The sequence below is a fragment of the Eschrichtius robustus genome, chromosome 1 (genome assembly GCF_028021215.1).
Source record: "Eschrichtius robustus isolate mEscRob2 chromosome 1, mEscRob2.pri, whole genome shotgun sequence".
Taxonomy (NCBI): Eukaryota; Metazoa; Chordata; class Mammalia; order Artiodactyla; family Eschrichtiidae; genus Eschrichtius; species Eschrichtius robustus.
In genome coordinates this window covers 194143721-194170244 of record NC_090824.1, presented here as the reverse complement: position 1 = coordinate 194170244, position 26524 = coordinate 194143721, and the positions used below count along the sequence as shown (strand labels likewise).

Here is a 26524-nt window from a genome sequence, read left to right as displayed (position 1 = left end):
AAATTGCACCTTTAAGAAAGACAAATACCATATGATATCATTTATATGTGGAATCTAAAATATGACACAAATGAACCTATCTATGAAACAGAAACAGAAGCACAGACATAGAGGACAGAGTTGTGGTTGCCAACGGGGAAGGGGGGTGGAGGAGGGATGGACTGGGAGTTTGTGGTTAGCAGATGCAAGCTATCATATATAGAATGGATAAAAACAAGGTCCTACTGTATAGCACAGGGAACTATATCCAATATCCTGTAATAAACTGTAATGGAAAAGAATATGAAAAAGAATGTATATATATGTGTAACTGAATCACTTTGCTCTGCAATCAATTTGCAGAAATTAACACAACATTGTAAATCAACTATACTTCAATAAAATAAATCTTTTAAAAAGTTTAAAAAATAAAGCACTTTCACCATGTAGAAGTAAAAAAAAAAAAAGACAGAAAAGAAAATTGCATCTTCATCTACCTGTTGAAGACCCATTGGATATGGAAGAAGTCAATAGCAATTGAGGGATTTTCTTTTTTTTAACATCTTTATTGGAGTATAATTGCTTTACAATGTTGTGTTAGTTTCTGCTGTATAACAAAGTGAATCAGCTATATGTATACATATATCCCCTCCCTCTTGCATTTCCCTCCCACCCTCCCTATCCCACCCATCTAGGTGGTCACAAAGCACCGAGCTGATCTTCCTGTGCTATGCGGCTGCTTTCCATTAGGATTTTCTGAACAATAACTATTTAGCACAAGTAGAGTCAGACCAGAACAACCTGCAGGGACATTCTGAGGTTCTACCAGAGCAAAGTGACACTTCGAAAGATTCAGGAGAGACTGGCACACGTCACTTCATGTTTACCCACAGCCATAGCCCAAACTTCTGTACTTCCACTGTTTCTGCTTATACCAGTCTCAGAAGCTGATGGCCAAAGAGGAGAGCATTACTGCACACTGCCGCCGGCCTGCCGCTCAAAGAATATACTACATCCTGGAAGTCTTTAATAGTTTTGTCACACAACCCAGCAGGAGGCAAACATTTTCTGCCTTCCTAATCCGGGAGAGAAAGTTTATGATTCTCGGCTGACATGATTTGCGGCGTTATGTTTGGTTTTGCCCACATGGTAAACATGCATACTGGTCTTTAATTCTAAACGATGATCTGTGCTGTGATTGTTGCTTGAAAGAGCAACCTCTTTAACAGCTTAAAGTTTGACCAGTAATTGTTTAAGTTTTGTTGTCCCACAAGGCTTCGTTTCTGGGAGGTATTGAGTATTTAAACATAGGCTTTATAAAATGGATGTGTGGTTTAAAAATAATTCTTGAGAAGGAATTAAGCAGCGGGGGAGCTCTTCATGGTCCCAGCCACGCTCACTAGGTCTTTAACCAACTTAAAAGCCTCACTCTCCACTTCATTTGTTCCCAGCTCTGTAATTTTTATGAGTACCATGACCATAAGCCAATCTTTGTGCACTAGTACATAATAGAGGCAGGTGGTGGGCTGCAAACCACAGTTTAAATGACGTGGCAATGACAGAGGGATAGGGCATTTTCTGAGGATTAATAGCTAGCTGGGGCATGTGGAGGGTTCAAGATATTGTCAAGGGATATTAACTCCAGCTGCTTTTTTAATCCTAAATTGCCTACAATATGGCAGTGATGGCTATTACAGCAGTCGATTGCCACACAGAAGAAGAGATGATTTTTTTAACATAAGAATAATATCATAGTTACGTAAAGAGCACTACTGAAAGCATTCAACTTTGAACACGGAATCAATAAAAGGACTGTGCTCATGATTGTTTTTCATGAATTAAACGCTTACCTGTACCAGGTTTTTGACTTACAGACACAGTACTCGTGTATCTTTGATGCTGACCTAGATCAGAGCCTAATAGCTCATATCTCCCGTTCCGTGGAGCTTCAGAGCATCTTAGAAAAATGAAAAAAAAAATGCATTTTTCTACTGAAAAGGGTAGAAGAAACATAGCTTTTGGAGAATAATTTAAAATAAAGAACAGATCAATCTATGAGTTGTATTATTCACAGTCTATTTGCCTACCACCAGATTTGTTCAGGTCCCAGACTGTGTCCATTTGCATTGCTGAATTAGGTAACGGAGGTGAGAGTGTGTCCATAGCCCCTTATCATGATCGGCAGCCCTCATTTTATGTCACTACCTTCTCTTACAACTTCCTGAACTTCCTAATCTCGTTGATGGGGTAGGAGGTCCAATTCAATAATTGACAGAATTAAACCTTTTATAAGGTGCTATCAAATGGGTGGATACGGGAGAGGAGGGTTATCGGATAACCCAGCCATCTGATGTGTTCATTCACCATCCATTCATGCTGTCAGTCAAGCAGGATTGATGAAGCCCTTCCGGGCATACTGTTCCAGGTGCTATGGAAGGTATAAGCCTTATTATATTCCATGCTCTACGCCTTCCAGTTTTGGGTAATCTTGTCGGGGAAGAAAGTAATGAAGAAAGATAAAAAGCTAAACAACAATGTGGAAATTCCAAACAATATAGGGCAACTATAGTTTCATCCCAGACTTGCTGCATCACGATCTGTGAACCTGATCCCAGGTGTTTCTGAGGTTCAGCAAAGCACAGTGTTTTGTGAACCAAGGGAAATGACGGTAAAGATGGGTGATGAATGGAAAATGTGAGGAAGAGTCAAAATGGCCAAGAGTAGAGGGATAAAGGGAAGGTGAGAGAAAATCCCCTCAGAGAAACATGTTTCTCCACATTCTAGACTTCAAATCCCATCTCTCTCTCTTTTTTTAATTTTTATTGGAGTATAGCTGATTTACAATGTTGTGTTAGTTTTGGGTATACAGCAAAGTGAATCGGTTATACATATGCATATATTCACTCTTTAAGATTCTTTTCCCATATATGTCATTACAGAATATTGAGTAGAGTTCCCTGTGCTAGACAGTAGGTCCTTATTAGTTATCTATTTTATATATAGTAGTATGTATATGTCAATCCCAATCTCCCAATTTATCCTTCCCCCACTCCTTTACTCCCTGGTAACCATAGTTTGTTTTCTACATCTGTGACTCTATTTCTGCTTTGTAATTAAGTTCATTTGTTATTCATTAAGAAATTTCCATGTTCATAAATGCAGAATATCATGTAGGACAAAAACTTTACATCTAGAGTTGATTCAGAGATAGAGTTCTCTCATGATTTGTTTCCCAAAGATATGACTTCAAGAGCAAGGGAATTATTTTCTATCAGTGTTTTTTTATTGAACTTGGAGACTAAAGAAAACTTGTTCTTTGAAGGTTTGGGAGCCTAGACACACAGTTGAATATGTTTTATAACCCTTATGCACAGAATATCATTACCAGAATTTGTCATGTTTCCTCTGAGTCTATCAGCCATGATATTAAGGAAAGTAGATTTAAATCACCAAGTACACACAAGATTTTATGAGCAAAGATTTCCACATTTTAAAAAACACTTCTCACACAAACAGAAGTCCAGCTTTCAGTTAAAATGGAAATGCCAGGAGACAAGAGAACATAGGAAGAATAACGACCAAAAATGAATTTTTCCAAATGAACAAAGTTGCTTACCCTATAATGTCAGGACAGAAAAAACAAAAAAGCCAAAGAAATAGTGACTTTAAGTATATATAAAAGTTTTGCATACTCTAGCCTGTCCTCATCACGCAGAAGAAATGGGGTTTATTGAAAGGAGAAAAAATTGAACCACAGGGGAAAAAAAAATTTGTAAAAATATTTAAATTATTACAATGCAACCTGTTGGATTGGGCTCAAGAAACTCAACATTGGATTATAGATGGGGAAGTGCTAGTAAATGTTTAATAAACCACTTTCTGGAGGGAAAAAAACTCTGAAATGTAACATTTGCTGATTCCCATGGTGTAACTGTTCCCGCCATGGTCAATTTCAAGCTGCCAACATGACATCACTGAATATGGAGTTGGGAAGAGATGCAGAGCAGCACACCCTCATACAGTATTTCCCCTACAGATACAATAGACTTAAATAATATCAAGAGCATAGATAATAGTAAAATGCAATAAAATTATTACTAAGTACTGAGTTTACAGTGTTTATTACCTTTTTAAAAATATAATTTACTAACGTTTATGTATATATAACTTGTTTTAATAATGGCTCTATTTAACAACAGGTACTCAAAATTCTTGAAATTTTAACGTTCTGCTCTCCAGCACCATTATGAGCCAGCTACAGCCCACCCCTGGCTAGCTCTCATCACTGTCTCAGGCTAAATGGAGGAGAACCACGGGAGCTTAAGTTCTCAGAATGGTTTTCCTTGAGTTACTCTTAAATACTTTCCCTTGACCTTAATCAACAGTTAATATGAGAACCGATTAAACAAAAAGAACTTGCTGAAAAGTTCTGTCAAGAACACTGTATGCCTCTAGGTCGGTGGTTCTTAACCAGGGGGATTTTGCTCCCCAGGGCACACTGGCAGTAATTAGAGACATTTTCAATTGTTACAACTGGGTGAGGGGTGCTACTGGCATGTAGCGGGTAGATGCCATGGATGCTGTTAGACATCCTACGATGCCCAGGACAGTTCCTTAACCAACCCCAAATCCTAATAGTGCCATGACTGAGAGCTCTGTTCTGGGTCTTCTGTGTATGATGAAATGTGATTAATTTCTTTGTAACTTAGCAGCAGTCTCTCTCCTAAAATATTTCCTTCTCTCAGATAACAAGAATTTGTAACCCACAATGTCTCCCTGTTATGTTCTTCACTAATGGCACTTGTGCTTACTCCTTTTAGGAACTCTGCTTTTCTGTTTTTATTTTAATCTTATTATGCCAAGCCTTTTGTTCATAAGATGAATTATCTTTAGAAATAAGAAGAAGATGAATGGTTGGTTGGATGGATAGTGAATGGGTGATGGATGGATGGATGATGGATGGAAGATGGATGGGGAGATGATGAATGGATCATGAATGGATAGATGGATGGGGGAAAAGTAAAGAGAGAAAAGGAAGAGAGAAGGAAGCAGGAAATTTTGCTTTGGAAATGGACAACATGAAAAACAACCGGTTGGCTGCCAATATAACTTTTAAAAGCTTTACATGGACTATACTTAACTAAATATTTTTAATTTCAGAGGAAAAATGATCCCTATTCTCTTGCATCCCTGGTGTCCTTTGAAGTTAAGAAGATGCCTTATAAAGATCAGCCAGCCAAACTCCCTGAAGGCAGCATAGCAGTGAGTATCTTAAAATATATAGGTACAAATAATTTTATTGAAACTATTTTTTAAAATCACTGTTTTGCTTGTGGTAGGTTTACATGCTTATTACAGTGGCTTGAGAAAAGTTTCCCGCTTCAGATCACTATTTTCTTATTTCAGTCTGGAAATTCCTTAGTGTTATTTGATCAAATTTTTAAGCCTTCAGTGTGAATTTCTACCCCTCCCCCACAAAATTCAGGACTAACACCGTTTTTTTAATTAGGCTCTTTTGTCTGAAAGAGGTCCAGATAGTAATGATCATCAGAATGAAGTCATACCGATTGTAATTTTAAAGACAGCCTGGTGAGTGAGGTGGCGAGGGCGACTCTCTTCCTTAGGGACAGTTGCCACAGACCCGCTACAGGGCCAGTCATCTTTCCTTTCTAAACAAAGACCAGTAATACCTGGGGGAAGAGAGGCGTACACTCTGAGCTTCATTTGAATGAAATAGGTTTTAAATTGAGGCTATTAAACATGACTGACACCCACATATCTGTCACAGCACAACTGCTGGCCTCCTCAGCAACCTGGCAAGGCCATGCAGAGCAGAGGGGAGAACAGATGACGGGGGATGAACAGGCACGGTCACCAAAACTCTGCCTTTAACAGTGACAGTGACCACAGTCAGGGCTCCGGGAAGCAATGTTAACATGTAAACGTCATCTCTTGGTCACGCCATAGAAACTTGCAACCTCGACTTGGATTCTGGTCCCCAGGTCCTTGTTACTCAAAATGTGTTTTGCAGACCAGCAGTATCAGCAGTAGCTAAGAAACTGTTAGAAATTCAGAAACAGGCCTCACTCCAGACCTGCTGAGTCAGAATCTGCCTTTTATCAAAATCATCAGGGCAGCAGGTACCCTGTCATGTTTGAGAAGCATTGCTTCGGACGGTGTAAAAGTCGATACTCTCGTAATTTCTCTTCAGCCTAGGTCTTAAAAAGGTAACTGATATTTACTCTTTCTAGCCGAATCTACTTTTCGTAATTTAAATTCATCCCTTGATTAGTGATTTTCAACCCTGAGTATGCAAAGAATCACCATCCATGTGACTTTTAGGGTTTATACATGCTCAGACCCCATCCGAAACATCAGCATTGAGTGAGTCGGGTGGAGCCCTGCCACCATGCTTTGAAAGCTCTACAAGTGATGATTCTGCAGTGGAGCTAGGATTGGGACCCTCTAACACAGGCAGGCAGCATCGAAGAAAATCCAAAGATTTCAAAACAGCTTCTCCTGGCCTTCACCCTGGATCCACCCTGCTCTAAGTGGAAACCTTCTGGAAATCACTCTATGTACTTTGCTGAGGCTGTTAACCACATTGACCTGAAAGTATTGTTAAGAAGATTATTAAAATTATGTATAAAAAGCTCTAGCTTTGTACCTAAAACGAGTTAAGTCTCAGGTCTCAGTAATAGTAACCCTCCCAAAATGTCTTACCTTCTCCAGCAAAGTCCAGGAAGTCCAATTGGAAACATCCATGGATTCACACAGTCAAAATATTTCAGTAAACTTTGGTGGCATTTAAAGCAAATACTGCCACATCTTTCTTCACTTAGCTTGCCTCTGTTTCTCTTACGAGATGTCTGCTGGAGTTTGGATTTATGTTCAACCTAGAAAACAGAGGCTTTGGGTTTTCAATATAGAATGTTCATCCAAGGAGGTTCAAAGGCTTGTAACTCTAAGGGAGATAAATCTGGGTCCTTTGTTTTCTCTGAGCACACGCTCCATAACAGAAACATATGTGACAGTCAATTCCATCAGCAGGATTGCGTCTTTCTGTCCTGGCCACAGGTGCCAGCCTGCTGTTCTCAACTCATCTCAAAAGATCCACAAAATGATCAGATACATGCTTCCCCCGTCCCTACCACCCTTGTTCCTGCATCTTTTAAAAAGTCTTGTTATCTGATGTAGATGATTTACTGCACCATTTATGCAAAGGTTATGGGAAAACTTTTTAGGTCTCCCAGTCCCTGACTGACTGAAGGAGATGTTGCCAGTAGGAAGTTAGCTGTGCCCTACAGGCTTGATTTGAGAGGACTGTGCTTGGAGCTGGCAGATGTTTCTTAGAGCGTGTTCTCAAAAATCCTGTCATCCTTATCTTGAAAAGGACCCAGCAGAAGGGAGTTGCTTTCTGGCGGTAGAATCAGTTGGACTCGGTGGTTGGAGGATTATCAGAGCTCCAATCCACACTCCGCCACTGGGGAAAGCATCTCGGTTCCTTCTTTGGTAATAAGACAAAAATATGTGCTTGTTTTACTAGGCCCTTGTGTGCCATGAGTAGTCTATCTGTGCTTCCTTTTCAACATGGTCATAATGCAACCATTCCTTGAACCCTAGATAAACTTTCCATATTGAAGAAAATAGTAATCCCCACCTGCTACTGGCACAGTGTCTGTGTTTGTAACAAATGAACTCTCCGTGCCAGGTGACACTTGTCGTGTTCAGAGGCAAGGGAAAGGTTGCATGATGTAAAGGGGATATGACTAAATGCTGAATCATTACAGCCCAGAAGAAAAAAAAATCATTCAGTTATTTGAACACTTTTTTTGCCTATTCATAAACTTTGGCATTTGTGTGTCATGTGACTAAAGCCGAATAATTTACATCTAGAAGAGGATATTATTGTCTGGTGTAACTCCAAAGAGAGTTATTATAAAATATTTCAGTAAAATCCTTAATTAAGAACTCACACATAAGCTATGAGCCCAATTGACTTTTTGAGTTGTTAGCAAAACTTCAGAATCTTAAAATGGATCTCTTACATGAAACAATTGTCTGGAGTTCAAACTTATCACAGGACTTCTTTTCCTATATGGGCTATTTGAATGTTGTTGAAAGGTATGTTCAGCGGGTCCACTTCATGTTATTATTTTGTTCTAAATGGAACTCTAGGTAGGGTGTCTTGGTGCATTTATATAAAACATTCTTGTGACCCCACTGAAGTATGTTTACACAAGATTTTGTGATACATAAATACAGACATCAACATTAATTACCATTGCAAATACGACAGAGCTTTTTCCTTCTACCTTGGTATTTTGTCAAAATATACAAAAACATATCATAAATGTCAACGATAAAATGTAGGCATATTAAAGACTTATTTACGGTCTTTCCACCATAATAAAAACAACAAGATTTACAACATGATGAAGGTAAGATGAAATGTTCCCTACTTAGCATCACTTTACGAACATCTAAACCACTTACAATTCATGGACCCCCCTTCCTAAAATTGCAGATAGTTATATTAAGTGGATTGTTAAAATTTTATACTATTTCTTTAAATAGCCATAGGTTCTTGATACATTAAAAAAAAAACATTTTGTTAATTAGTTGGCATGTAATTGAATTTTTCTCCCTACGTTTTAAGTACTCAAGTTACTCAAGGTGACTCTTTCTTAAAGCAGTTGAAATATGTAGTCAAAAACCCATGTTCTTAAAGTAAAGCTTTAGTCCTAAATACACCCCATCATCCGCCTTGGGACCACCTTCTTGATGAATGAATCTAATAAACAGGGACTTGGGTAATTTGGCTCAACACACCATTGTGTGAGATTATACAAAAGTTCTCGAGCTGTGCAGTTCAATATGGTAGCCACTCACCACATTACCATGGATGGTGAGGAGCCCAGATGTGGCTGGAGTGACTGAAGAACTGAACTAGTAGTTTTACTTCATTTTAACTCATTTAAATGTAAACTTTAAAACTATAGCAGTATAAGATATTTTTTCCATTAAACGCAGCTTTATTTTTTGGGTAAGACTACATTTTACTTTAACCAATAAAAATCCAGCAGTTGTCACTTGCTGCAAGTGTAAAATAAACACTGGATTTTGGAGACTTAGTAAAAAAAAGAAAAAAAGAAGAATATTTTTATATCAATTACATGTTGATATAATTTATATCAATTACATGATAATTTTGATATTTAGGGTCAAATAAAATATATTATTAAAATTAATGCCCCATGTTTCTTTTTACTCTTTTTAAATGTGATGACTATAAAATTTTAAATGACATACGTGGCTTGCATTATATTTCTATTGGAGAGCACTGATCTACAGTGGAGTTATAGAGTGTTCCAGCTTGGAGCTGTTGATAATACCAACAGAGCTTCAGAGAACATAGGGTGTTTAATAAATCTTACTCAAAATGAATGAAAAATTCTTACTATAAATTGGCATTAAGTCATTAGGAACTCTAAAAATTAAGACCTACTTTTCTCCTTTAGTATCCAATGGATAATCTAAGCTTCTTGTGAGCTTGTCAAAATGAGCTGCCAAATATAAATTTAGAAATAACAAAGTCTGGGTATTTTTCAACATTTTATTTCATGGCCAAGCTTCTTCCAAACCATCCTAGGGTTTCCACAGGACTATGACAAATTTAAATAAACGCTGGTCCTATAAAAGTGATCAATTAAGTCTTTTCTCTTAAGCTTGCCTGTAGAGTTCAAGTTTCTCGTCTATACAGAGTATTGAGTCTCAGGAAAGCTTGGCTTTACCTGTTTCCACTTGCAGATGAAATGCCCTGTTGCCATTTACAGACCTGAATATGTCACCCGACTCCCTAATCAATGTGTTCTCAGAAAGACCTCTTCTTCCAAGACCTGGATGACTCTCCCAATGATGTGTTACCTTTGACTCATCCACCCTTTTCTGGCAGCAGCCATCTAAATCCTCAGCCCTGGAAATCCGAAGAAATGCTCTGGGACACTACTGTTGTTCTGTATTTCTACTGTCGCTAGTGTAACAACTTCTCAACTAGGCAGTGAAAAACCTAGATAAGCTTAGGGAGCCACCAGGGGCGACGGAAGGTCTCTGCATCTGCACCCCGTTTAGATCGAGATCGGGCAGCCTCCGTGCCACATAGAAGTCCTAAAGGCAGCAGGCGAGGAGAGCAGAATGCAGGCTTGGGAGCAAAGTCACTAAGTTTGCCTTCCTTTAAATCTCTATGTCCTTTCCCCTTAGTTAATTACAGATGGTGAACGTATATGACGTGCATAATCCTTCCACTGAAAGTGCTCAGAGAAAGGGTATGAAATGGTATTTTTCAAATGAACATAATGTTACCAGCAGCAGACTGCAAAAGTTTTGGTGATGAGAATTTCAGATTTTGGAACGGATAAGGACATCAGTGATCATCTTCTCTGAGACTGTTTTAAGACTGTTGTCAGACTCTTTGGAAGTGAATGCAAACAGAAAGCCAGTAGATTTTGTAATTATACCTTATAAAGCTGTTTTCTGCTTCTAGACACCCTAATAAGCATACCCCATTCAATTTAATGTTTTATTTGTACTTTTCCACCACTTCTGCAAAAACAACTTCAAATATCATTATTAGATCTTTGTGAGTGACCTCTCCTGCTTGTTTCTACAGGTAGACCATGGTGGGGGGCGGGGGGGGGGGGTTGGTTTTTTCTTTTAATTTTTATTGGAGTATAGGTGATTTACAACATTAGTTTCTGCTGTACAGCAAAGTGAATCAGTTATACATATACATATATCCACTCTTTTTTTAGATCCTTTTCCCATATAGGCCATTACAGAGTATTGAGTTCCCTGTGCTATACAATAGGTCCTTATTAGTTATCTATTTTATATATAGTAGTATGTATATGTCAACCCCAGTCTCCCAATTTATCCCTCCCCCCTTTCCACCCTGGTAACCATAAGATTGTTTTTTTACATCTGTTACTGTATTTCTGTTTTGTAAATAAGTTCATTTGTACCATTTTTTAAGATTCCACATATAAGCGATATCATATGATATTTGTCTTTCTGTGTCTGACTTATTTCACTGAGTATGACAATCTCCAGGTCCATCCATGTTGCTGCAAATGGCATTATTTCATTCTTTTTTATGGGTGAGTAATATTTAATTTTATATATGTACCATATCTTCTTTATCCATTCATCTCTCGATGGACATTTAGGTTGCTTCCATGTCCTGGCTATTGTAAATACACAGTGCTTCAGTGAACATTGGGGTGCATGTATCTTTTTGAATTATGGTTTTCTCCGAATATATGCCCAGGAGTGGGATTGCTGGATCATACAGTAGCTCTATTTTTAGTTTTTTAAGGAACCTCCATACTGTGATCCATAGTGGCTGTACCAATTTACATTCCCACTAACAGTGTAAAAGGGTTCTCTTTTCTCCACACCCTTTCCAGCATTTATTTTTTGTAGACTTTTTGATGACTGCCATTCTGACCAGTGTGAGGTGATACCTCATTGTAGTTTTGATTTGCATTTCTCTAATAATTAGTGATGTTGAGCATCTTTTCATGTGCCTTTTGGCCATCTGTATGCCAACAGACTAGTTTTATAGATAAGACATTGAAGCCTGCAATAGCCAAGTGGCAAAGAAACTCAGCAAAAACTCAGCAGCTATTCTCTCATTCCATTTCTTTTTATTAAACCAACAATTTGAACAGACCATCAGCCCTTATTTCAACTCCTTTAGCTTAGCTTTTTTTTTTTAACTTACAAAACTAGAACTGTTTCCTATGTTATAATGAAACATTGGGAGGTGACTTCAGATATTAATTAGGTAAATCAGAAGAGGGAACATGGAAAAGTATTGTTGCCTGTCTTCCTGTAAATTATCTATTAGTAAATTTTGGTGATCTCTAACACATGCACAAAATACAGACCAAAACTATGTTGTTTCCTTAGTGGACTTAGAGCTTAGGGGGAAGAGACATTTACAAGAAACCTCAGAATTGTCCATGGCACCAGATTTTCTCTCTCCTAGGTCACTATAACTGGCTTATGAGTGCATGACCACTACTAACCTTTATAGTTCCAAAATTCTGAAATTCTCATTCTTAAAACTGTACCAGAAGGCGGAAGTGAGGCAGCAGCTCGCATACTGGGAAAGTTGGTGCAGGGAGCAGGAAAAAGGGGGCTCGCGCTGTTTTGACTTCAATGGAGTAAAGCCTCAGCTGGGACTGTGGCTCCTCTTGCTCCCACCAGCTTTCCTTCAGCTTCTCCCGGTTCAGGAGAAAGAGGGTGTATGTTATCGGGCTCAGTTGTTGAGAGAGAAAGAAAGCAACAATAATGGCAGATGGATGCTGCAGCCGTGTGGCTGACACGGTTTTGGTGCTCCAGCTGGGTGTCAGGCCTGAGCTTCTGAGGTGGGAGAGCCGAGTTCAGGACATTGGTCCACCAGAGACCTCCTGGCCCTATGTAATATCAAAGGGCGAAAGCTCTCCCAGAGACCTCCATCTCAACGCTAAGACCCGGCTCCACTGAACAACCAGCAAACTCCAGTGCTGGACACCCCATTCCAAACAACTAGCAAGACAGGAACACAACCCTACCCATTAGCAGAGAGGCTGCCTAAAATCATACTAAGTTCACAGACAGCCCAAAACACACCACCAGGCACGGTCCTGCCCACCAGAAAGACAATATCCAGCCTCATCCACCAGAACACAGGCATCACACCCCTCCAAAAGGAAGCCTACAAAACCCACTGAACCAACCTTACCAACCTGGGGCAGACACCAAAAACAACAGGAACTACGAACCTGCAGCCTGAGAAAAGGAGACCCCAAACACAGTAAGTTAAGCAAAATGAGAAGACAGAGAAACACACAGAAGAAGAAGGAGCAAGGTAAAAACCCACCAGACCAAACAAATGAAGAGGAAATAGGCAGTCTACCTGAAAAAGAATTCAGAGTAATGATAGTAAACATGATCCAAAATCTTGGAAACAGAATGGAGAAAATACAAGAAACGTTTAACAAGGACCTAGAAGAACTAAAGAGCAAACAAACAATGATGAACAACACAATAAATGAAATTAAAAATTCTCTAGAAGGAATCAATAGCAGAATAACTGAGGAAGAAGAACAGATAAGTGACCTGGAAGATAAGAGAGTGGAAATGACTACCACGGAGCAGAATAAAGAAAAAAGAATGAAAAGAATTGAGGACAGTCTCAGAGACTTCTGGGACAACATTAAATGCACCAACATTCGAATTATAGGGGTCCCAGAAGAAGAAGAGAAAAAGAAAGGGGCTGAGACAATATTTGAAGAGATTATAGTTCAAAAAACCTCCCTAATAAGGGAAAGGAAATGATCAAGTCCAGGAAGCACAGAGAGTCCCATACAAGATAAATACAAGCAGAAACACACCAAGACACATATTAATCAAGCTATCAAAAATTAAGGGAAAAGCAACAAATAATTTACAAGGGAATCCCCATAAGATTAACAGCTGATCTTTCAGCAGAAACTCTGCAAGCCAGAAGGGAGTGGCAGGACATATTCAAAGGGATGAAAGGGAAAAACCTACAACCAAGATTACTCTACCCAGCAAGGATCTCATTCAGATTCAACAGAGAAATTAGAACCTTTACAGACAAACAAAAGCTAAGAGAATTCAGCACCACCAAACCAGCTTTACAACAAACGCTAGAGGAACTTCTCTAGGCAGGAAACACAAGAGAAGGAAAAGACTTATAAAAACAAACCCAAAACAATTAAGAAAATGGTAATAGGAACATACACATTCACAATTACCTTAAATGTAAATGGATTAAACGCTCCAACCAAAAGACACAGACTGGCTGAATGGATACAAAAAAAAGACCCATATATATGCTGTCTACAAGAGACCCACTTCAGACCTAGGGACACATACAGACTGAAAGTGAGGGGATGGAAAAATATATGCCATGCAAATGGAAATCAAAAGGAAGCTGGAATAACAATTCTCATTTCAGACAAAATAGACTTTAAAGTAAAGCCTATCACAAGAGACAAAGAAGGACACTACATAATGATCAAGGGATCAATCCCAGAAGAAGATATGGCAATTGTAAATATTTATCCACCCAACATAAGAGCACCTCAATACAATAAGGCAAATGCTAACAGCCATAAAAGGGGAAATCGACAGTAACACAATCATATAGGGGACTTTAACACCCCACTTTCACCAATGAACAGATCAACCAAAATGAAAATAAATAAGGAAATACAAGCTTTAAATGATACATTAAACAAGATGGACTTGATATTTATAGGACATTCCATCCAAAAACAACAGAATACACTTTCTTCTCAAGTGCTCATGGAACATTCTCCAGGATGGATCATACCTTGCGTCACAAATCAAGCGTTGGTAAATTTAAGAAAATTGAATTCGTATCAAGTATCTTTTCTGACCGCAATGCTATGAGACTAGATATCAATTACAAGAAAAAAACTGTAAAAAATACAAACACATGGAGGCTAAACAATATGCTACTAAATAACCAAGAGATCACTGAAGAAATCAAAGAGGAAATCAAAAAATACCTAGAAACAAATGACAATGAAAATACAATGACCCAAAACCTATGGGATGCAGCAAAAGCAGTTCTAAGAGGGAAGTTTATAGCAATACAATCCTACCTCAAGAAACATCTCAAATAAACATCCTAACCTTACACCTAACGCATTTAGAGAAAAAAGAACAAAAAAACCCCAAAAATTAGCAGAAGGAAAGAAATCATAAAGATCAGATCAGAAATAAATGAAAAACAAATGAGGAAACAATAGCAAAGATCAGTAAAACTAATAGCCATTTCCTTGAGAAGATAAACAAAGTTGATAAACCATTAGCCAGACTCATCAAGAAAAAAAGGGAGAAGACTCAAATCAACAGAATTAGAAATGAAAAAGAAGAAGTAACAACTGACACTGCAGAAATGCAAACGATCATGAGAGATTACTACAAGCAACTCTATGCCAATAAAATGGACAACCTGGAAGAAATGGACAAATTCTTAGAAAAGCACAACCTTCCAAGACTGAACCAGGAAGAAATAGAAAATATGAACGGACCACTCACAAGCACTGAAATTGAAACTCTGATTAAAAATCTTCCAACTAACAAAAGCCCCGGGCCAGAGGGGTTCACAGGCGAATTCTATCAAACATTTAGAGAAGAGCTAACACCTATCCTTCTCCAACTCTTCCAAAATATAGCAGAGGGAGGATCACTCCCAAACTCATTCTACGAAGCCACCATCACCCTGATACCAAAGCCAAAGATGTCACAAAAAAAGAAAGCTACAGGCCAATATCAGTGATGAACATACATGCAAAAATCCTCCACAAAATACTAGCAAACAGAATCCAACAGCACATTAAAAGTATCATACACCATGATCAAGTGGGGTTTATCCCAGGAATGCAAGGATTCTTCAGTATACGCAAATCAATCAATGTGATACACCATATTAACAAATTGAAGGATAAAAAACCATATGATCATCTCAATAGATGCAGAAAAAGCTTTTAACAAAATTCAACACCCATTTATAATTTAAAAACTCTACAGAAAGTAGGCATAGAGGGAACCTACCTCAACATAATAAAGGCCATATATGACAAACCCACAGCCAACATCGTTCTCAATGGTGAAAAAATGAAACCATTTCCACTAAGATCAGGAACAAGACAAGGTTGCCCACTGTCACCACTATTATTCAACATAGTTTTGGAAGTTTTAGCCACAGCCATCAGAGAAGAAAAAGAAATAAAAGGAATAAAAATTGGAAAAGAAGAAGTAAAACTGTCACTGTTTGCAGATGACATGATTCTACACATAGAGAATCCTAAAGATGCTACCAGAAAACTACCAGAGCTAGTCAATGAATTTGGTAAAGTAACAGGATACAAAATTAATGCACAGAAAGCTCTTGCATTCCTATACAATAATGATGAAAAATCTGAAAGAGAAATTAAGGAAACACTCCCATTTACCAATGCAACAAAAAGAATAAAATACCTAGGAATAAACCTACCTAAGGAGACAAAAGACCTGTATGCAGAAAACTGTAAGACACTGACGAAAGAAATTAAAGATGATACAAACAGATGGAGAGATATACCATGTTCTTGGATTGGAAGAATCAACATTGTGAAAATGACTATACTACCCAAAGCAATCTACAGATTCAATGCAATCCCTGTCAAACTACCAATGGCATTTTTCACAGAACTAGAACAAAAAATTTCGCAATTTGTATGGAAACAGAAAAGACTCCAAATAGCCAAAGCAATACTGAAAAAGAAAAACGGAGCTGGAGGAATCAGGCTCCCTGACCTCAGACTATACTACAAAGCTACAGTAATCAAGACAGTATGGTACTAGCACAAAAACAGAAATATAGATCAATGGAACAGGATAGAAAGCCCAGAGATAAACCCATGCACATATGGTCACCTTATCGTTGATAAAGGAGGCAAGAATATACAATGGAGAAAATTCAGCATCTTCAATAAGTAGTGCTGGGAAAACTGGACAGCTACATGTAAAAGAATGAAATTAGAACACTCCTTAACACCATACACAACAATAAACTCAAAATGGATTAAAGGACTAAATGTAAGGCCAGACACTATCAAACTCTTAGAGGGAAACATAGGCAGAACACTCTATGACGTAAATCACAGTAAGTTCCTTTTTGACCCACCTCCTAGAGAAAAGGAAATAAAAACAAAAATAAACAAATGGGACCTAATGAAACTTAAAAGCTTTTGCACAGCAAAGGAAACCATAAACAAGACGAAAAGACAACCCTCAGAATGGGAGAAAATATTTGCAAATGAAGCAAGTGACAAAAGATTAATCTCCAAAATATACAAGCAGCTCATGCAGCTCTATATCAAAAAAAACCAAACAACCCAATCCAAAACTGGGCAGAAGACCTAAATAGACATTTCTCCAAAGAAGATATACAGATTGCCAACAAACACATGAAAGGATGCTCAACATCACTAATCGTTAGAGAAATGCAAATTGAAACTACAATGAGGTATCACCTCACACCGGTCAGAATGGCCATCATCAAAAAATCTACAAACAATAAATGCTGGAGAGGGTGTGGAGAAAAGGGAACCCTCTTGCACTGTTGGTGGGAATTTAAATTGATACAGGCACTATGGAGGTTCCTTAAAAAACTAAAAATAGAACTACCATACGACCCAGCAATCCCACTACTGGGCATATACCCTGAGAAAACCATAATTAAAAATGAGTCATGTATCACAGTGTTCATTGCAGCACTATTTACAATAGCCAGGACATGGAAGCAACCTATGTGTCCATCGACAGATGAATGGATAAAGAAGATGTGGTACACATATACAATGGACTATTACTCAGCCATAAAAAGAAATGAAATTGAGTTATTTGTAGTGAGGTGGATGGACCTAGAGTCTGTCATACAGAGTGAAGTAAGTCAGAAAGAGAAAAACAAATACCATATGCTAACACATATATATGGAGCCTAAAAAAAAAGTAAAAAAAATGGTTCCGAAGAACCTAGGGGCAGGACAGGAATAAAGATGCAGACGTAGAGATTGGACTTGAGGACACAGGGAGGGGGAAGGGTAAGCTGGGACAAAGTGAGAGAGTGGCATGGACACATATACACTACCAAATGTAAAATAGATATCTAGTGCCATAGCACAGGGAGATCAGCTCAGTGCTTTGTGACCACCTAGAGGGGTGGGGTAGGGAGGGTGGGAGGGAGACACAAGAGGGAGGGGATATGGGGATATATGTATACATAGAGCTGATTCACTTTGTCATACAGCAGAAAGTAACACACCATTGTAAAGCAATTATACTCCAATAAAGATGTTAAAAAAAAAACAGCAACTGTATCAGTGTGCCTCCAGTAATATTAGGGTCATTTTAAGTTATCATTTCATGCCCTTTCTCTGCGCACCTTAAGATGCAGGATTGAGCACTGATTTCATACATTATCAGATATAATTCACCAAGGAAAAGGGATATAAAGAGAAATGGTCTGGTCCCCAACTGGCTTGTGGAGCCGTATCCATGCAGAGGATCACTTCAGAGTAAATTACTTAGGCTGCAGATTCCAGGTGGCATGGAGATGTTTGAGTCCTTGCAATGCATTTCTTCAAAATTGGTACCATGTGTCCCGTCCTCAAACCGTGTCAAGTAGGGTGAGTGTGATCCCATTGTGGTCATGGAACGTTGCACTTCCTATCGATGCTCTGGATGAATAGGGGCAACACCGGCCAGGGAAGCTAACAGGCAAAGGAGGAAGGTACAAAGGTGAGTAGGTTACGCCAGCCTTTCTCTCATCGAGAGCATCTGTCAAGTCCCTGGCATTCCTCACCACGTGGAATCTCTAGCAGTTTCACCACCATCAGTGTCGTTGCTCAGTCTGGACGTAAATGATACTTGGGGCTGGAGAACCAAGTGAATTAAGTCATCAGTACATGTGTGGCACAAGGGACGTGGACCAGGATGAAGGAGCAATAAAAACCTTGACAGGCTAAGACGAGCACAGGCAGAATGCTCAGATCTAGTTAAGAAGGTGGAAGGAAAGTGTGAGCAGAGGGACTTCCCTCGTGGTCTCGCGGGTAAGACTCCGTGCTCCCAGTGCAGGGGGCCCGGGTTCGACCCCCGGGCGGGGAACTAGATCCCGCATGCCGCAACTAAGACCGGGCACAGCCACAATAAATAAATAAATAATAAAACAAATAAATAAATATTTTTTTAAAAAATACATGAGCAGAGGCAGGACCCAGCGCTAGGGCACAGGCTATGAAAACACCAATGTTTCCAGCCAGGGGAAGCACCAGAACCACCAACCCACCCTGAGTTCACCCTCACCTCCTGGTGGGTTAGGGAAGTGTGGCCTAGAGTTTCTGCATGTGGGTCAGGACAAGACTCAGGATCCTTCCAACCAACACAGTTCAAACGAGGAGCACATGAAGCAGTTTAACTGAGGCGATGCTCACTTCTCTCTAAAACCAGACAGGCCTGCTTTGGTGAATAACATTTTAGAACCAGGAATGTTTTTCTTTCTCTTTTCTTTGACAGCAGGTGTGCACGGCAGGGCTGGGTCTCTCCTTGGTTTTGTTTGGGGGTCTCCAGAGGTACAGGTCCCCAGCACATGGGCTATAGGAGAGCTTCTTCTTCCCACGTGGGGAGGCAGGGGTGGGTCGCACACAGGGAGCGTGCAGTCCTGCTGGGAAGGTCTCATTTTTCCTCTAAGTTCCCTTGCAACAGTGGGGAATTCAGTGAGGCCCAATAGCAACTGAAAATTGGATTTAAAACCAAAGGCAGCTCCAATACATCGGGACAATTAGCGTTCACGTCGCTGACTACAGTTACTTTCATAAAATGTGAGTTACTTTCATAAAATGCATCATGGCCTTACATGACTGTGATTACTAGAGCAATGATGGGCTCTTTCTTGATACAGCACAGAGCCTAGGGCTAAAGAGGCGGTGACACTAATTAGATCTGTGGATCACTTAGCCGCCTGGGACTCAAGTTTCTTATCTGTAAAATGGGGAATTAGGTGATGTCTATCCTTCTTGCACTCCAGCAGTCCATGGTTGTTCGCAAGCTCACCTCTCAGTGAGGTGAGCCCAGTTCTGTTGAGAAACGTGTGGGCAGACTTGGCTTTTTGTAGGGTCTACTTTTAGCCGTTTTTTGCCGTAAAAGGTCCAACCCAATTTAAGGTAACTCCTTTCCACCTTGTTGGTTCCTGGTCCACCTCAATTCTATTCTAGGGTTTCTGGGTTGGTATAAGCCAAACACCCACCAAGTGTCTGTAATTGGACTTGCACCTAACCTGGGAGGCCTGGGAATGTGCCAGTTTTTAAGATGCCATGTTTGAGTGCTGTAAACCATCAAATCTCCCCTGGGGTGATTTCAATTATTGCATGGATCCTTTCAGAAGTACTCCCCCCAGTATTCTATTGGTAATTACTGCTCTATTTCACCCAATAGTTTTCAAGTTAGAGCTCATTTCTTTTATGTTCCATTCCAGATTAAAACGTCGGTTATTTGGGCAACCCCAAATGTTTCCTTCTCGATCCCGTTATGGGTAATAATACTAGCAATACTTCTTGGATTATTGGTTCTGGCCATTTTAACCTTGGCTTTATGGAAGGTAAGTTTATTTGCTTTCTTTTCCTTTTTTCAGTAGAGAGGCCACTGAGAGGATTTAGAAGGATATACCTAGGATTTTAAAAGACAAGGCTAGAGGCATGATTTGGGGATTTCCAACACAGGGACATGAAGGGAAAATGGTCTTGTTTGCTTTGGCAAACTTAGTATGCTTGTGGAACTGACATTTAAGAAGATTGAGGGTGTTTACTGCTGCTTTTATCTTGCATTTTCTTGTAAATAAATGTAAAGACAGTTGGACTTTATTAACTAAGACCTGTGATCTTCTTTCCAATATGCTTGGAGTGATCATGTTATGATGAAGACTTCTTTTTCTTATTTAATTAATCGAGATCTTAAGCTTTTTGTTGAGACAATCCTATCAGCAATACTTTGAGAATTTTCTTTGTAAGCACTACATGGATGCAATTAATATAGTAATTAACTATCACATGGGCTTTCAATGACCCCACATAGATCATGCATGTTCTAATATTCTCAGACTTGCTTTTTTGATCTTGCCAAAGAGTCCATCTCCATTAAGAAGCCTTAACTTACTCTTTCATGTGTTTTGCTGAAGTTTCTGCTAAAAGTCTACAATGTGAATTAATTTCTGGTCCCCGAACCACAGTACTGCCAAGTTTCACAGAGCTTTCCATTCCAAAATAGAAACAATGTCACAATGACATGACTGTGAGAGTAATTAATCCAGTCACATCTTAGTTAATCGCTATTGTTGTCATTCTCCAAAATCATAGTGTATTTTTATTTTGAAACAACATGAGGCATGCTTAATAAACTGAGAAAACCTTGCCTTTTGAGTTAAATAATGGCTTTCCTGATCATTATCAGCTGTTTTGTGCCATCCTGAGCCCACAAAGGTCTATTGCACAGTCTACCTTTACAAATAGACTTTCATGTTAGTCTGTTATAGAAACTTTATGTCCATAAATGATGTAACGATACATAGCAATTGATAGAATATTGCACTAGTCCTACAAAGGAAAGATGACTCAAATGGTTATAAGTCAAACCCAACAAACTGGGCTTCCAACCTAAGAAACAATAAGAATTAAGGTTCTAGGTTTCTAGGAAAAGTTATATTCTCCTAGACCAAGTACTCCTTTGAAATTCAGGAGAACGAAACTTCTATAATCACCTCTTCCCTGAGTTGCTGATTGATCTTCGGAGTCACGAAGATGTTCTGGGATTGAAATAAAGGACCCATCTAATTTTCCTCCATATACTGTATGTTCCACCAAGTGCAGAGAGATAGACAAGCATCTCCTCACTTCCTCCTTCAGTCCATCCCAAGGTAGCCCAAAGTCCACTTCAGGAATCTGCCATCCCTGGCTGGCAGTTCACATTGCTGCTGGCTCCAGAAAACATGTCGAAAAGCAGAGAGGGACTCCTTGGGCCAGGTTGCTGTAACCCCAGAAAAATACACGAGGTCCATAAGCGGTTTATATAAAATGAACATTCTCCCACCACCATGGACATGGCAGGAAGGACACAAACGCTCTGCGTAGGCAATGAATTCCTCTCTGCAGGTAAAGAACACACTGCTTTCACCTCCTAATTTGGAGAATTGGGCAGATTATAGTCTCAGAGCACCAAATTCCTTAGACAACAAATAAAGGGAAAAGTCTTAGAATGAGGACTTTCACAAGTTCTCAGGATGACCTGACTTGCTGGCCCGTTTCTCTCTTTGTAGTGCGGATTCTTTGACCGAGCAAGACCCCCCCAGGATGATATGAACGACAGGGAACGGCTGACCAATGAGAAAACCCCTGAGGCGTGAAGAGGAAAACCAAAGACCAAACAAACTCCGACACTGGTCCAGTTCAAAGAAAAGAAGGATCAGGAGGGTTCAACCAAGGTTTTCCTGTACCTGCCAGTGTCCTAAGAAATAGAAAGGCCATGGTATCACCTTGTCTACACTGTGCTTTGGAGAAGTTGCCTCGGATCCCAGTGACTCTTTTGGGGAAGGAAGCATCCTCGACGCTGCAGAAACAATGGACAATCGTGGAAGATGTCTTTGGCTTGAGTCCTTCCGTATTTGGCAGACACTTTGAAATGGGTATGGGAACGTGAGGTTGCTTTCCAGATAAATCCAACTGAAGTCTCAAAGACGCAATGTCTGAATTAGGATAGACTTTAGAAGGTGAACTAGGACCAAACCTTCCGACACTACTGTATCCAACGGAATATTTGACACCTCCCTCTGGAAAAGAAACATTTCTAATGACGTTACTGCTCAGGGAGACCAGCCTATGCTGTTGGGACTGTGAAAGTACTTTGGAAACGGCAAAGATCATCTTTGTAAGTGAGGATAACGATTTATTTATTTATTTTCCATGGCTCTAGGCTGATACTCTAGAGGATTTGGAAATTAAGATTTGGTTCGCTGGTTTTCAAAATCACTCACTAGATTTCCTTCCGAGATATCCAGTTTGTGCAGAATATATCATTTAACAGAACTTCGTCAGGATTTAGATAGCGTTAAAGAAAAGCAAATTGGTATACGAAGACCGTTTCACTTAACACCTTGCTGCCTTCTACCTGAAATTACTTTTATTCACACTTTCCAGGGACTCACATCTGCTTAATTTAGCTTTGCAAAAAGTTGCATTTGTATTTCCTTTTACAAAAAAAAAAAAATCATCTTTCCGTTGACTTAATTAGCAATATACAAATTTCCAGGGACTCTTGACCCTAGGTGGTGCTTAAAAGTAATGGTAAAATTTCTAGAGTCCATTAATAAAAAAGCAATTTAATAATTTGGGTAAACATATTATTTTTAATATCTACAAGAGGCAATGCCAACATTTAGCTTGGTATTAAACACCTATTTTTTTCTACTATACCTCAAACTTATATTCACAGAAAAGACATGTTAAACATAAATAGGAGGAAACATAAAGTTAGGCAGATGTGAGATGAACCTAGAAAACAGGTTCCTAGGGATTTTATTTAGAATTGCCTATTCCCACTTTACTATTCATTTTTACTGCTAATCTTTATAGTACATGACTTTGGAAAATAATTTTTACTTAAGCTATTTTCCCATTGTCTTTAATTTAACCATCACAGAAACTTTATGTTTAAAACTCTTGTAAATAATCCATAATCATGTGTAACAGTATCATTTTTCAAGTAAAATTGTCCAGCCAAATTTATATAGTCTGCCCAAGTTTGTATCCTTTTTATGATAATGAAAAACTATTATGAAGAGATACTGAACAAATTTTATATTTATGTGCAATATTTTATAGACCTATGTATCAAAAGCATGTTTACACTGGCATTAGTAATTTTTTAAATTAATATCCTGAATATTAAGTATGATAGAACCAGCAGACCCAAATCCTTAAGTTTATGAAGCAGTTGGAAAATTTATATCCCTACTTCAACAATCACACTTGATTTGAAAGATAAGCCAGACTCACAGACACTAAATTTTCGGTCATGCCTTAACCTGGAGACGAGCCATTTGGCTACAGCTGTGCAACTTCTTTGGAAACCAAATGAAAGGCACACGGACGAATACACTGAACAGTTCATATTCTGCCTGCTTGTGAGTTAAATTCTGTCATGGTAGTGGTTTCAAGCTGTCAGGAACCGAAGTCTGGCTCCCAGTGTGTGCGGCTGACTGGGTGAGAACTGCACATGTTTCAAAGAGTTGGAGGGTCCCAGACCAGCCTCAGCCTCTGGGTAGAATTGGTCGTACAGGGAGGTGGCCGTTTCTGTAAGATGATTGGAGGGATGTCTCTCCAATCATATCACAGAGATGGGTCTCTCTTCCCCCAAATAAAGCCCCAACTCTTCTCGTTATGCCTGACTTCTGCCCAAGAGAGAATAGCTCCTCAAGGTCTTTGGTCATAAAAGATCCCTGAGAAAACACACCTATTGCCTTTTAAGCTAACCTTTGAGAAGGAACTCTTAGGTCTGGGACCCTATGAGCCAGGGCATACAGACACCTGGAGGAGACTCGAGGTGCCAGGAGCAAGGCTGGATCCAGAACAGAGCAGGTATGAGGACTTCAGAGGCAAGCTCCAGGCTCACAGTCTCAGCCAAGAGTGGTCCCCGTCTAGAAGGACAGGCGCTGCCACCTGCAGGCAGTTCACAGCCGGCCATCAACGCACACTGAGGTCAGGTGCGTTCTTGAGCATCCCCCCCGCATGGAGAATATTCTAACAGTGCACTGAGTGAATCTGCTTCTCATCATGTAAAGCCAATCCCTTTCGTCATTCATAATGTGCCGTGCTTCTCTTAGAATCTATCTATATTTTAGATATGCCTTTTGAAATACTTGCAGCTAGCTTTTAAGAATGGGAAAAAAAATGGGCAAATCAAGTTTTATAAACTTGGAGATTTTTATACACTAAGTAAACAACATGGACCAGTCGCCACTGAAGCCCCACTCTTTGAACTCAACTCTTGCTTTATTTAAATACATGTGTAGACATCTGTGAAGATTTTCATGTACCTATTTACCTTGTCACTAATAAAAGTAAAAATTAAAGACATGATGACATATTTGTGGTTTGTTTTGCAAGCAACATGAAGCTTTCCCACAATGGCAGACATCAAAGGTTTCTGTCTTTACACCTTCATTTTTTTTTTAAATAAATTTATTTATTTATTTTGGGCTGCGCTGGGTCTTCGTTGCTGTGCGGGCTTTCTCTAGTTGAGGCGAGCAGGGGCTACTCCCTGTTGCAGTGCGCGGGCTTCTCATGGTGGTAGCCTCTTCTGTGGCAGAGCACGGGCTCCAGGGGCACAGGCTTCAGTAGTTGTGGCACACGGGCTCAGTAGTTGTGGCACGCAGGCTCAGTAGTTGTGGCACGCAGGCTCTAGAGTGCAGGCTCAGTAGTTGTGGCGCACGGGCTCAGTAGTTGCTCTGTGGCATGTGGGATCTTCCCAGACCAGAGCTCAAATCCGTGTCCCCTGCATTGGCAGGTGGACTTCTAACAACTGTGCCACCAGGGAGGTCCCACGCCTTGATTCTTTACTACAAAAACATTTAACATTGGAAGAGATTTGAAAGAGCGAGAACACGACCCTTCTTTGGGATGATGAACATGTTCTAAACTTAGATTGTGGTGACGTTTGTATGAATAAACTAAGAAGGACTGGATTGTAGGCTTTAAATCATTGAATTTTATGGTATGTGAATTAAATCTCAATACATATGTTTGAAAAGGTGTGAGTCATTTCTAATACCTACACTTTCATACAACTGATTTCTTTTCTCTACATTGCTGTCAAATTTTGTGCATATAAAAATCTTCACTTCTTTATGAAGCCTTCTTCGAGTCTTCGGCCAACTTAAAGGCTCCTCCTGTTCTCCAATGGCATTTTGTGAATGACTACACTTTTCCATTTGTTCTCATGACGGTTTTCCAGCTGGGCCGGCCCTCTGTGTGAGCAGGAACATCTTTCACCTTTGTGTTTCCTACACCTAGCACCAACATCTGTTATATAGTCAGTGCTCAAAAAACATTCTAAAGTGAATAAATGAATATACATATGTGCACAGTAATAATCATGGGAAATATGTACTTCTGTAATCTGCTCCCATTATAAAGCTTGGAGGTACACACATTTTTTTATCCTATTTATAGTGTTCACACAGTGTTGTTATAATAGTTACCCAATGTTTGATCCAATTAGCAGATCATCATTTGTTTAACCAACCCTCTTATTGGAAATATTTGTTCACAGATTCACATATTAAGAATAGCATGAAATTGAATACTTTCATACATGAGGCTTCTTTTTCATTATTTTAGTTATTTCAATGAGTGAACTTCAAAAGAGTGAGGTGGTTTGGTTAAAGTATATGAAGATTTTTGTAGTTCTTGATAATATATGTTTCTTAAGAGGACTAGATCAATTTGCATTAACCTAAAATACCATTTCCTTCATAATTCTGTCAGCATTTTAAAATATTTTGGTAATAATTTTCAAATATTACTTTATTTCAATGTGTATTTCACTGGAATTTGGTACATTTAATGTACACATTTAATTTTGAGTTCTAATATTTATCAGCCATTCAATATAGACCAATTTACTGCTCATAAAGGTATTTAAATAGTTGCCACTTCTCTGGTATTCATGAATTCCAGTGAAAAGAACCCAGTGCCTGGATGCTTTTCTTATAGCCGAAAGCAAGCACTAGGATGAATCCTTCACTTCATACTGTATATTCACTCACACTTTAAAGCCTAGACATATCTAAAAACTCAGGGTGGTCCAGAGGTGCCTATGTATCCCAGATGAAAAAACTTAAAAGGAAATAAGA

General features: G+C 39.2%; 1 protein-coding gene across 1 annotated transcript in view; it reads left to right on the top strand.

Moving 5' to 3' along the window:
• Positions 1-24742, top strand: part of ITGA8 (integrin subunit alpha 8) — a 187594-nt gene extending 162852 nt beyond the window's left edge. Inside the window, exons 28-30 of the mRNA XM_068561963.1 lie at positions 5140-5241; positions 20099-20221; positions 21932-24742. Of these exons, the coding sequence (XP_068418064.1) occupies positions 5140-5241; positions 20099-20221; positions 21932-22018 (312 nt within the window). The 3' untranslated portion in view covers positions 22019-24742. The remainder of the gene's footprint in view (positions 1-5139; positions 5242-20098; positions 20222-21931) is intronic.
• Positions 24743-26524: the final 1782 nt, after the last annotated feature.